The 13539-nt window shown below is 40.0% G+C and overlaps 1 protein-coding gene across 1 annotated transcript in view; it reads right to left on the minus strand.

Moving 5' to 3' along the window:
* LOC124716925 (X-ray repair cross-complementing protein 5) overlaps positions 1 to 13539 on the minus strand; it is a 134262-nt gene that overhangs the window by 88335 nt on the left and 32388 nt on the right. Inside the window, exon 3 of the mRNA XM_047243503.1 lies at positions 5128 to 5236. Coding sequence (XP_047099459.1) covers positions 5128 to 5236 — 109 coding nt within the window. The remainder of the gene's footprint in view (positions 1 to 5127; positions 5237 to 13539) is intronic.

Below are 13539 nucleotides of genomic sequence, written 5' to 3' on the forward strand. Positions count from 1 at the left end.
TTTTCAGTGTGGTTTCTGGGATGTATATTTTGTTGGAGTACCACTAATGTACTATCTAGAGTTTGATTCTTTATTATGGCATAATGCCATAAAAGGTAGAAGATGAAAATGTGGACTTAAAATTCAGTGAACAACTGTAACTAGCCAATATTGTGGAATGAAACACTTTGTTTGATTGCCTCAGCAGAAAGATTAATAAAGCCAAATGTCTTTAGCAAACTGACAAAAAAACTTCATTGTTCTGCAAGGCGATTAATGCCTGACTGCCAAAAATGTGGAAATAAAATAAAATCAGAAAACTGAAACTAATAATATATTTTTGCCTTCCATAATTATGTGAATGTATTTTAATTCACTTGATAGGGCCTGGCCACAGAAATCCGTTTTGTTTTCATTTGGTGTGGGAGCTGTAAACAAAGAGGAAACAGCAGAATCACTTAACATAAACATGGGTCATGTGGAGACTAACCCCCTTCTCACTATAACTCAGACACCTCTGTGAATGTGCGAATCTGGCAGCTATGGCGAGCGAGAAATAATTTTTCTCGTTAGCATCTGGCTGTTTGCTGCTACTGACGGTGCAGCTAAAAGCCACATTTCAAGTAGCTGGAAAGTACTGCTCATACGCAAGTCAACTGCGCATGTGCACGAGCGTGCTGGCAATTGCTCAAACAAACTTAATGTAAACAGCTATGATGTCACATTAATAGAAAGCAGTTTACTGTTACAAAGTATTGCATAGTTTTGTTGGCGGACACTTGTGCATTCCGGTGTTTTTTTTGTTGTACATGGCACATTTCCTTTGCAATTAAGTTTTATTTATTTATTTTTTCTCTCGTTTATGTTTTATTGATGCAGTATTATTCTCCAGTAGCAGGATACAGTAGCATTCTTTGCAAGAGTATCAGTTCTTACCAGTCAAAATTACAAAAATTTATCTGAAAACTAAAACAATGAAGAATTCCCAGAATTCCAAAAAATTCCCAGATTTTTCCTGGTTTTTCCCGTGTTTTTCCCGCATTTGCCAGTTGTCCCGGGTCATGTACAGCCTGGATCCAGATATTGTGCACCAAGCAAATTGTAATCCCTTCACTTCGGCACCTGCCATCTGACAAGGAACATCTTGAGTGTGAGATCATAAATTCAATCTTTAGTAAGGCTCATTTGAAAGTATTGTATTAACAATTATGACAGGAAAAGTACCAGCTGCTTATGACTCACCATGCTTTAGGAGGGCAACAGAAAATGAGTGTCCAGAGACATAGCAATCAGCCTTCTATGGGGTGCATGTATTATACCCCACAAAATGATCATCATTGACATTCAAGAAATGCTCAAAACAAACCATTAAATTGCACAATGCCTGGACAACAATGGTGGGCCACACTAATTGCAAAGATTCACTCCATCAAGATCGAAGACAAACTCCTTGGGAGTTACATACCATGCAGGACGTTCAGCTAGGTATCCGCTCTTAAGGAATGCTTACAGAATCATATCGCTGTAATGGGGTGAGGAGAACTGACGGAATAGGAGGGCATGCAACCAAATGTGAAACAGTCTATCGTGGAGCTTATCAAGAAACTGGCTATCCTTTAAGGCATTGCTGCAGATATTGCGATAAATAATATGTTTCATAGGTACAGAAAAAACAAACACTCAGAGGTTGAATTTGTCCAATTTTTCCAAATGGTATGAACTGCAATGTCACACATTTTATAGGAGGAATAGTTTGCTTGAAAGGAGTATGATTTTTCTACGCAGACCAGGAATCTAGCAAAAGCAAGTCATTCTGAGCAGCTATTGGGCAAAAGCAATGCTCATACCATAGCTGTAGTTCCCTTACTTCCATTTTCCCTCTCTTACTTGCTGTGATGTACACATTCCCTATGCCCTTGTGAGATCACGCACATCATAGGAAGCGGAGCACTTCCGACTTCTCGCAGAACAATAAATAACTTTCCAGCCAATTAACCATCTAGATTAACAGTCGGCATAACTGAATATGAATGTGTTAAGGCACTGATATTAGTTTATCTCGATACAACTCTCTTGGCACCTCTAATTTTCAGGGTTCCTTTCATATGCATTTCCTCTTCAAATCCCAATTGGTCCGCGTTAAAAAAAAGTCCTTACTCAATGATGAGATAAGTCTGTTTATCTCAACTACAAATTTTTGGGTTGACTCCATAGTTTACTGGGTATCAGCAAGGTGACATTTTGTTTGAAATTTTGTTATCTTACGTCTTCCAATTCTGTAGTACTGTTTGAAGTTATGCAATCATCCACTGCTTCCATTAAAATCACTGTAATATATGTTGCGCACAATTTGATCTGCTTAATGTAGCAGGTCACTGTCACGCATATCCTGTGAATTGCATCAGGCAATGCACAAACACCAGTTTTTGTAAAAAGTGTGCCACGTCGTCCCTTGAATATCCGTAGTTTTTCTTATGCACTTCACCGTCATATAGTTGCAGGCTTATTAGAAATCTGTTCATAGTTGTTTTTTTACAATGCTGTAGATGATCTTCCACATACATAATTATGTTTATGTAACCACTGCTTGCACAATGATTGTCCTTTACTAAGCTTCACCAGAGATGGGGTTTGTGGCTGCCTGTGCAACAAGGACGACAAACTACACAGCATGACACCTGTTTCAATATTACTTTCGCTTGTTAAGCACCTATCATCATTATCATATTCCCCATGTACACTGTCTGCACAGTCGAGTGTATACAACACCAAACGGTCTACTGACTCATTTTGCAGAAATGCTTATATTTTATCTGCCACGTCTTTCTCACTCTGCGAAATTCCTTGGGTTCCTTTCTGACGAAATGTCAACCTCGGCAGCAGTTGTAGATATACTGTAATGTTTGCTTTGTTTATCGTTGCCATTGCTCTGCGTTTTATCAACACCACTAGCACTGTAGCAACACTAAGACAAAGAGAGGAATTAAAAACGACTACACGTCAATCACAATCGACCAAGGAGAAGGCAGCTAAAAAGAGGGGTGTGGGGAAAGCTTGGTAAAATATGCCATAGAGAAATGGAGGTCCCGAACTAAAAATTAAATGGCGCTTACCATATTGCTACGACAGACAAAAAGTAAAACGCGATCGACAGCCTGCATGTCATTCACTGAAACGGCTTATAACTCAAGACGGCAAACACAAACAGAATGTAAGTGGTTAAAAAAGGGTATTTCATCAGGAAATGGCAGACTGTCAAAAGCTGTGCACAATGTGCACAAAGTCACGGGGGAGTGCCACTGAACAAATGGCAATGGCTAAAAAGACAGTGCCCGATACGCAACCTATCTCCTCAAGGTGAGAGGGTCGAGAGGAGGTTGTCAGAGCCACTGGGAGAAGCTTAATAACCTGGAGCTTGTTCCCACGAAGGGAGGACCAGTGGTGACACCAAAGTGACACCACCTGCTGAGAGAAGGTAACACAGAGATCATCGGAGGGAATGTAAGGCAGAGGTATGAGGACTGCAGCCTCGGCAGCAGCATTGGTGGCCTTGTTTCCTACAGTTCAACTGTGCTCCATACCCTCACGCAGTACTCATCATCGGATACTTCAATTCCCGCCCAATGTCACCATTAATAGCCAATATTGTGCTCGCATGCTACTGAAACATGATGAAATAAATTATAAATTTAAAAAGGTCGAGGGTACAGATCTAATCTCTCTCCACAAGCCAAGGTTCCCCATATATGACAAAATATCAACCCTAAACTAATCTTGAGCGGACTATAATACAGGGTGCTTATAAATGTATATCGAGGTTTTAACGCTTTATAATATTTATTACATTAAACTTACAGTTATAAACGATATGTCAAATGAAAGAGCAACTCAGATAGTTTTACCAAGATCCTTATAAATGTTCAATGTGAGCACCATTTGTCACACGACACACATCAAATCTATAGCAGAATTTATGGGCCTTTCTTTTTTGGTGAACCTAATGTAAAACTGGCACATCTTACCTTGATAAACTAGAGCAATGGCTCTTCCCTCAGTTGGAATAAGATGAGCCAGAGAACTTCATTTTCCAGCAAGATGGTGCACCACCTCACTGGCATACTGAAGTACGCGACTGGTTGAACTTCACTGTACCCATGTGCTGGATAGGCTGCAAGGGGCGCAATGACAGGGCTTGCTTTGCATGGCCTTCGCATTCACCCGACCTAACGCCATGCGATTTTTCCTTTTGGGCTTCATCAAGGATCGTGTGTACATGCCTCCGCTACCAGCAGACTCCCTGAATTAAGAAACCAGACTGAAGCAGCTGTTGCTACAATCACTGAAGACACACTTATCAACATTTGGGAAGAACTTGGGTATAAACTTGATGTGCGCCGTGTGACAAATGGTGCTCACATTGAACATTTATAAGGTTCTTGGTAAAACTGTTTGAGTTGCTCTTTCATTTGACATATCATTTATAACTGTAAGTTTAATAAAATAAATATTATAAAGCGTTAAAACCCCGATATTCATTTGTAAACACGCTGTATATAGTGTTGAATGCAATTTAGGACTGCTGGCTTAAGAAGGAATATTACTGTAGGTAAAGGATAAGTTTTTTTCAAGTAGCTGTCCGAGGAGGAAGAGAACCTGTCTGTATCTTCACAAGAGACAGATTTCTGGGAAGTTTCAAGGTTTAATTATATTGGATTTATTGAATGCTACAGATGTGGTAGCATTTAAATACGCACAATGTAAAAAACTTTGAAAACTGGTAGAAACTTGCAATCTTAGAAGGCTCATCATATCTGGTGGGACACTGGTAACTATTGGATATTTTCCCAACAGCTGGTGCAATAGTTTATGCCATATTATATACATTCTTCTCATTTTTTAATCATGTTAAGCATTCAGTCGACTTAAAAGCACTCACCTGCATGTGGTTTGCGACATAACATCATATAAATGTCACTCTCTCTCGTGATCTGCCAGCCAAGGCTCAAAATATCAATAAAGAAAAGAAACAGATATTTTGAGGGGAAGGGCTTTAACTGGTTGCATTTTTTTCTGCATTATACTTAATTTTTACTGTTGTAGCATTCAACCCCGAACATGAGACTTGTAAAAGAAATTGTTCATACTCACCTCATCAATTATTTTGGCCAGAACAGCTCCTGATGTACACTGACCAATTTTCAGATTCTTGCTTTCATCACCGTAACTAACTTCATCACTTGGTATCAGATCTGGACCTCTTTATGTGTTAAAGAACAAAAACAAACAGATCATTTTCAGCAATCACAAGTGTGTCAGTGACTACATCACGGACGTAATAATAAATGCTGACATGCAGTATTTCTAAGACACATAATCAAAAAATGAATTTGTTAAACAGAATGAGGGCATACTCTTTTAATTGCATCTGACAAATGGAGCATACAACTAATCGGTTGCTGAGTTTGCTCATCTTTTGCATGGCTGCAGTACATACCTAGATATGATAAATGCTGCTCTAGTACGATGCACTTCTCTACTGCTTTCTAGAAATCGAGGTTCAAAGTTTTACGAGACTGTTGAGTACCGTACGAGAGTCATGGTGATTTGCTGACAAACATGTTTGTCAATGTAGGAGGTAGCTGAGATAGACTGGAAATACTGCAAAAGCATATGTCTGCCTAACAGATGTTTTTAAAACTGCAGTCACAACATAAAGTGCATGAAGCATCACAAATATGTAAGAGTTCATCATACCGAACTAAGGTCTCATCTAGACGAAACAGATAACCCTACTCTGACCTTGTAGCACAATTACTTTTGGAGCTACAGAGTCATAAAGATACACAAATTGTTATTAAAAATTAAGAAAATTAATAATTTTTGTTGCACTAACAGTTAAGAGTTGAGCAATGACTCAAGAATTGTGTAATGCAAAGTAGGCTGCTGGTCTGGTAGCATAAGTTAGGAGTTAATATGTATTTTTGTGCTATTAGTACTTTCCCTTATTTTTTCTAGTAACTTCAGTAAAAATTATTGTTAATGCCAATTGGAAATGAAAAAAACAATCCAGCACTATGAAGTAAAGCTAAAGATGAGTCAATCGGGATACTGCAACCTATAGTACATTCAATCTTACTCGAGAAAATTGACATTAAACCGTATCAAAAAATGTTATCGCAATGGCAATCAGTCAAAATAGCTCCTAAAAATAGTATCCACTCCCAATAACATCCGCCAATAACATGATACTATTCTTAAGTGACTTGTCTTTGTGTTAACTTTCATATTCCGGAGCATGAGTTCAACACTATGCAGATTGTAGGAGAAATATGAGTTACAGAAAATTTATGAACATATAATTTGACATATATGACACATAAACAAACTGAAAGGTTTGTAAATGGTGAAGCAACACATAAGTTCACTGCCTGGGTTGCAAAGAGTATTGCCAGTGAGTGTCAAGGTATGACCAGTGAAACAGTCACACATATCGACTTCGAAAAATTCTGCAAGTTTTCTAAGTTGCAGTTGGAGTTTGAAATATTTGTGAGGTCTCTGAACTTTGAAACATTTTTGAGTGGCTTTTGACTTCACATTGTTTATCAAACTTAAAGCTATGCAAGCTCAGGGGACTTCGATTCAGTGTAGGCATCTCTGGTCATCGAAATACTTTGGATGAAATTCAAATTTTGAATGTTTTATACAAAGTGGGAATACGCCAGCTTGCGAACATTTGTGGATTAAAAGTAAATACGACATGCACTGTGTTACTGTGCTGAAAAACTAATAAATGAAGTGGATTTGGTTAAATGTTTTGTTTAAAAATCCCAGTCACTGCACCGTATTAAGAAACAGGCATTGCTGTTTCAGAAGCATATGAGGTGTGACAATGAAGCAATGAGACTGATTTTCTTTGCAAGATGTGTCAACCCTGCATGCTTGCGTAGGCACAATACCTTTGACCGTGGCCTATAAGCTGCTTCTAGTCCAAGCGGCACATTGATGCAACTGCTCAGTCGTGAGTTGTCCTGTAATAAGTTAACACATGTTTGTGTCTCTTGTCACAGAAATGGAACCGCATAATATTGTGCAATGGAATGCCATTTCTTTTTGCATTAAATTGGGTGAAAACGCGACGACAACTTACAGTAAGTTCAGAAGGCTTTTGGAGAGGAGGTTATGTCAAGAGCTCAAGTTTTTCGTTGGCATAAAATGTTTGGTGACGTCAGAAGGAATGTTGAAGAGGAAGACCGCAGTGGACGACCATCAACCTCATGGACGGATGTCAACTTGGCCAGGGTGTGTGAACTTGTACGATCTAATCGAAGATTATACGTGAAAATGATTGCAGAAGAACTGAACATCAATTGAGAAATGGTTTGTCTAATAATAACTGAAGATCTTGGTATGAGAAAGATTTGTGCAAAAATGGTCCCCAAAAATCTCACACCACAACAGTGAGAAACACTGAAAAATGTGGCAGCCGATCTGTTAGAGCGAATGGAACTCAATACAGAATTGTTGAGCTGTGTTATCGCTGGTGATGAAAGTTGGATTTTTCAGTATGATCCTGTGACAAAATGCCAAAGTTTGCAATGGTGCTCAAAGGGATCACAGACCAAATAAAGCTCGCATGTCAAAGTCAAACGTGAAATGCATGCTTGTGTGCTTCTTTGATTCCAAGGGAATTGTTCATAAAGAGTGGGTGTCTCCTGGACAAACAGTTAACCAATATTAGAAATTTTAGAAAGACTTCATAAAAGAGTTCTTCGTGTCCATGCCAACATTGCTGACAATTGGATTCTGCATAACGATAATGCGCCATCCCATACTGCTCTGTCAGTACAGTAGTCTTTAACCTCAAAACAAATCTCAGTACTACCACAGCCACCTTAATCACCAGATATCGTTACGTGCAACTTTTTTCTATTTCCAAGAGTCAAAACGGCAGTCAAGGGGCACCATTTTCAAACAACACAAGATGTCCAAAAAGCTGTGACAAGGTTCTTGGAGGATATTACAGAAGATGAGTTGCAGAAATGTTACCATCAATAGCAGAAGCACTGAAAAAAGTGTGAGCAATCAGAAGGGAATTACTGTGAAGGAGACAACACTAAACTTGACTAAAATTGTAAGCAACATTTTTTTTCACATCAGTCTCATTACTTTATTGTCGCACCTTGTATGACTGTCTAAGATTTTGGTGGGCATGAAAGTAAAAGCACACACCTCTTCTCTGGCTTCCTAGACATCCACAACTATTACAGCCATATTTTGATATAGTCCCAGAGAGACGTATTGTCCTAAACTGTTGCAAGGCCCATGTTTGGAGGGATTAAAATCTATAAGCCCCAGCTGTCTCAGGACACCAATACCATTTTCTGTCAATTTGTTGACTGATATTATAAAATTTGGAATAATAGTACTTTATTTGCTGCCATGCCACTTCCGGTTGCACGTGTTACATTAGTATCTACAAATGTACACCACAAGCTTCCATAAAGAGCATGGTGGAGGTTTCGATGCACTGCTGTTAGTCATTCCCTGTCCTGTTCCCTCACAAATGGAGCAAGGGAAAAACAATTCTCTATATGCTTCTGTATGAACTCTGATAACTCTAACCTTGACTTCGCAGTCCTTACATAAGGTGTTATGTTGGTGGCGACAATACTGTTCTGCAGTTCATTTCAAGCACCTGTTCTCTAACAGATTTTTACTCGTGTTTTGCAAACTATTCATTGCAGGGATTCCTTTCTGAGTTCCCGGAAAATTTCCGTAATACTCGTGTGTAGATCGAACCTCCCGGTAACAAAACTACTGGTACACTTCTGACCTGCTTTGATGTCTCCCTTTAATTCAAGGATCTCCAACCAGTGGCACACAGGTGGGATGAAGCTCAAAGAAAGTATCAATGTGGCCCAAGGAGTGAACATCTATTACATGATCGGTAAAAAAAAAAAAAAAGTTTATGTAAAGTAATGATAAAGTAAATATTTCAATTTGAAACTCCCACCACATGATGCTATTCTCTGACTGGTCCATACATTTTTATATTTTTTAAAAACCAGTGGTTATTGTTAATGTTAAGCATATTATGCGCGGCCCAAAAATATTTGTCTTCATCCAACATGGCCCGGGTAAGGTTGGTTGGTTTGGGGGAGGGAACCGAACAGCGAGGTCATCGATCCCATCAGATTAGGGAAGGATGGAGAGTGAATTTGGCCATGTCCTTTCAAAGGAACCATCCTGGCATTTTTCTGAAGCAATTTAGGGAAATCACAGAAAACCTACATCAGCACGGCTGGATGTGGGTTTGAACTACTGTGCCACCTCAGTCAGTATGGCGCAGGTAAGCAAACGGTTGGAAGCCCCTGCTATAAATCAACCTCGTGGGAATCCCAAACATTCAAATAGTACTCAAAAATGTGTTGCACAAGTATTCTGTAAATGGTCTCTGTTACATACGAGCTACAGTTTCCTAAAATTCGACATCGACCATTCATCTTCCCTACAACTGACGTTACATGGTAATTGCAGTTCATGTTGTTTTGCAACATTATGCCTGGTTATTTAATTGATGTGACTGTGTCAAGTGGTACACCACTAACACACTATTTGAACATTGAGGTAAACCAGTCATTAATCCCAACACTGTTTTGAACATCTCAGTGCTTTTTTAGTCACGGTCCTGTTGGAGATGGTGTGCAGTGCTTTCCTCCGAACTTCGAGCTAACTCACCCGAGATAGTCAAAGGGAGACCTACAGTGTAAAGCCGATTCCAAACCAAAGAGTAACTTGACATTATTCTCATCAACAAATTCCCAGAAGTGAAAGAAGCGATAAGTGACAGATGAAAATCCTACAACTGACTAGTGATCAAACCCGAAGCCTTTGGATTTGTAATCTAGCACTTTACCACTTAGCTGCTGACAGGATTGCTTTTCCTTCTCGTATGCAGTAGCTTACATTTTTCTGCATTGAGAGGAATATTTCATTCACCATACCATGTAGAAATTCTGTCTATCAACCTGTATCCTCCTACTGTCGCTCAATGGTGACACTTTCCTGTACACCACAGCAACATCAGCAAACAAAGATTGCCTGTCATGTAGTTACGTATATGCAAAACAAGAGTGGTCCTACCACACTCCCCTAGGGCACACCTGAAGATATCTTTATTTCTGATAAACAGTCACCTTCCAGGACAACGTACTGGCTTCTATTACTTACATCTACATCTACACCTACATGGATACTTTGCAAATCATATTTAAGTGCCTGGCAGAGGGCTCATTTAACAACCTTCACAATTCTCCATTATTCCAATCTTGTATACTGCGTGGAAAGAACGAACACCTATATCTTTCTGTACGAGCTCTGATTTCTCTTATTTTATCATGGTCATCATTTGTCCCTATGTAGGTCGGCGTCAACGAAATATTTTTGCACTGGGGGGAGAAAGCTGATGATTGGAATTTTGTGAGAAAAAAAAAAAATGGTTCAAATGGCTCTGAGCACTATGGGACTCAACATCTTAGGTCATAAGTCCCCTAGAACTTAGAACTACTTAAACCTAACTAACCTAAGGACATCACACACACCCATGCCCGAGGCAGGATTCGAACCTGCGACCGTAGCAGCCTCGCGGTTCCGGACTGCAGCGCCAGAACCGCACGGCCACCGCGGCCGGCTTTTGTGAGAAGCTTTCTCTGTAACAACAAAGCCTTTGTTTTAATTATGTCCATCCCAAATCCTGTATCATTTCAGTGACACTCTCTCCCCTATTTCGTGAAAATACAAACCACCCTTACCTTCCTTGAACTTTTTTGATGTACTCCATCGATCCTATCTGGTAAGGATCCCACACTGCGCAGCAGTATTCTAAAAGAGGACGGACAAGTGTAGTGTAGGCAGTCTCCTCAGTAGATCTGTTACATTTCCTAAGCGTCCTGCCAATAAAACACCGTGTTTGGGTAGCCCTCCCCACAACATTTTCTATGTGTTCCTTCCAATTTAAGTCATTCGTAATTGTAATTGCTAGGTATTTAGTTGAATTTACGGCCTTTAGCTTTGACCGATTTATCGTGTAACTGAAGTTTAATGGATTCCTTTTAGCACTCTTGTGGATACCTCACATTTTTTGTTATTTAGGGTCAATTGCCTATTTTCGCACCATACATGTATCTTTTCTAATCATTTTGCAATTTGCTTCGATCTGAGTTTACTAATCAATAAACGACAGCGTCATCTGCCAACAACCTAAGACAGCTGCTCTGATTGTCTTCCAATTGTTTATATAGATAACGAACAGAAAACGGCCTATAACACTACCTTGAGGAACATCAGAAATCATTTCTGCTTTACTCTCAGACTTTCCACCAATTACTACGAACTGTGACCTCTCTGACAGGAAAGCACGAATCCAGTCACAAAACTGAGGTGATATCCCATAGGCATGCAATTTCACTACTAGCTGCTTGTGTGGTACAGTGTCAAAAGCCTTCCAGGAATGCAGAATCAATTTGAAATCCCTTGTCGATAGCACTCAACACTTAGTGCGAGTAAGGATCTAGTTGTATATGACAAGAAAGATGTTTTCTAAATCTGTGTTGACTGCGTGTCAATAGACCATTTACTTCGAGGTAATACATAATGTTCAAACACAATATATGTCCCAAAATCCTGCTGCATATTGATGTTAACGATGTTGTTGTTGTTGTGGTCGTCAGTCCAGAGACTAGTTTCTACATCTACATCTACATGATTACTCTGCAATTCACATATAAGTGCTTGGCAGAGGGTTCATGGAACCACAATCATACTGTCTCTCTACCATTCCACTCCCGAACAGCGCGCGGGAAAAACGAACACCTAAACCTTTCTGTTCGAGCTCTGATTTCTCTTATTTTATTTTGATGATCATTCCTACATATGTAGGTTGGGCTCAACAAAATATTTTCGCATTCGGAAGAGAAAGTTGGTGACTGAAATTTCGTAAATAGATCTCGCCGCGACGAAAAACGTCTTTGCTTTAAAGACTTCCATCCCAACTCGCGTATCATATCTGCTACACTCTCTTCCCTATTACGTGATAATACAAAACGAGCTGCCCTTTTTTGCACCCTTTTGATATCCTCTGTCAATCTCACCTGGTAAGGATCCCACACCGCGCAGCAATATTCTAACAGAGGACGAACGAGTGTAGTGTAAGCTGTCTCTTTAGTGGACTTGTTGCATCTTCTAAGTGTCCTGCCAATGAAACGCAACCTTTGGCTCGCCTTCCCCACAATATTATCTATGTGGTCTTTCCAACTGAAGTTGTTCGTAATTTTAACACCCAGGTACTTAGTTGAATTGACAGCCTTGAGAATTGTACTATTTATCGAGTAATCAAATTCCAATGGATTTCTTTTGGAACTCATGTGGATCACCTCACATTTTTCGTTATTTAGCGTCAACTGCCACCTGCCACACCATACAGCAATCTTTTCTAAATCGCTTTGCAACTGATACTGGTCTTCGGACGACCTTACTAGACAGTAAATTACAGCATCATCTGCGAACACCCTAAGAGAACTGCTCAGATTGTCACCCACGTCATTTATATACAGCAGGAACAGCAGAGGTCCCAGGGCGCTTCCCTGGGGAACACTTGATATCATTTCAGTTTTACTCGATGATTTGCCGTCTATTACTAAGAACTGCGACCTTCCTGACAGGAAATCACGAGTCCAGTCGCACAACTGAGACGACACCCCATAGGCCCGCAGCTTGATTAGAAGTCGCTTGTGAGGTACGGTGTCAAAAGCTTTCCGGAAATCTAGAAATACGGAATCAACTTGAGATCCCCTGTCGATAGCGGCCATTACTTCGTGCGAATAAAGTGCTAGCTGCGTTGCACAAGAACGATGTTTTCTGAAGCCATGCTGATTACGTATCAATAGATCGTTCCCTTTGAGGTGATTCATAATGTTTGAATACAGTATATGCTCCAAAACCCTACTGAAACCAACGTCAATGATATAGGTCTGTAGTTCGATGGGTTACTCCTACTACCCTTCTTAAACATTGGTGCTACCTGTGCAATTTTCCAATCTGTAGGTACAGATCTATCGGTGGGCGAGCAGTTGTATATGATTGCTAAGTAGGGTGCTACTGTATCAGCGAAATCTGAAAGGAACATAATCGGTATACAATCTGGACCTGAAGACTTGCCCGTATCAAGCGATTTGAGTTGCTTCGCAACCACTAAGGTATCTACTTCTAGGAAACTCATGCTAGCAGCTGTTCGTGTTTCAAATTCTGGAATATTCCATTCGTCTTACCTGGTGAAGGAATTTCGGAAAACTGCATTCAGTAACTCCGCTTTAGCGGCACAATCGTCGGTAACAGTTCCATCGGCACTGCGCAGCAAAGGTATTGACTGAGTCTTGCCGCTTGTGTACCTTACATACGACCAGAATTTCTTCGGATTTTCTACCAAATTTCGAGACAATGTTTCGTTGTGGAACCTATTAAAGGCATCTCGCATTGAAGTCCATGCCAAATTTCGTGCGTCTG

This window comes from Schistocerca piceifrons, chromosome 9, assembly GCF_021461385.2.
Source record: "Schistocerca piceifrons isolate TAMUIC-IGC-003096 chromosome 9, iqSchPice1.1, whole genome shotgun sequence".
In the NCBI taxonomy this organism is placed as follows: domain Eukaryota; kingdom Metazoa; phylum Arthropoda; class Insecta; order Orthoptera; family Acrididae; genus Schistocerca; species Schistocerca piceifrons.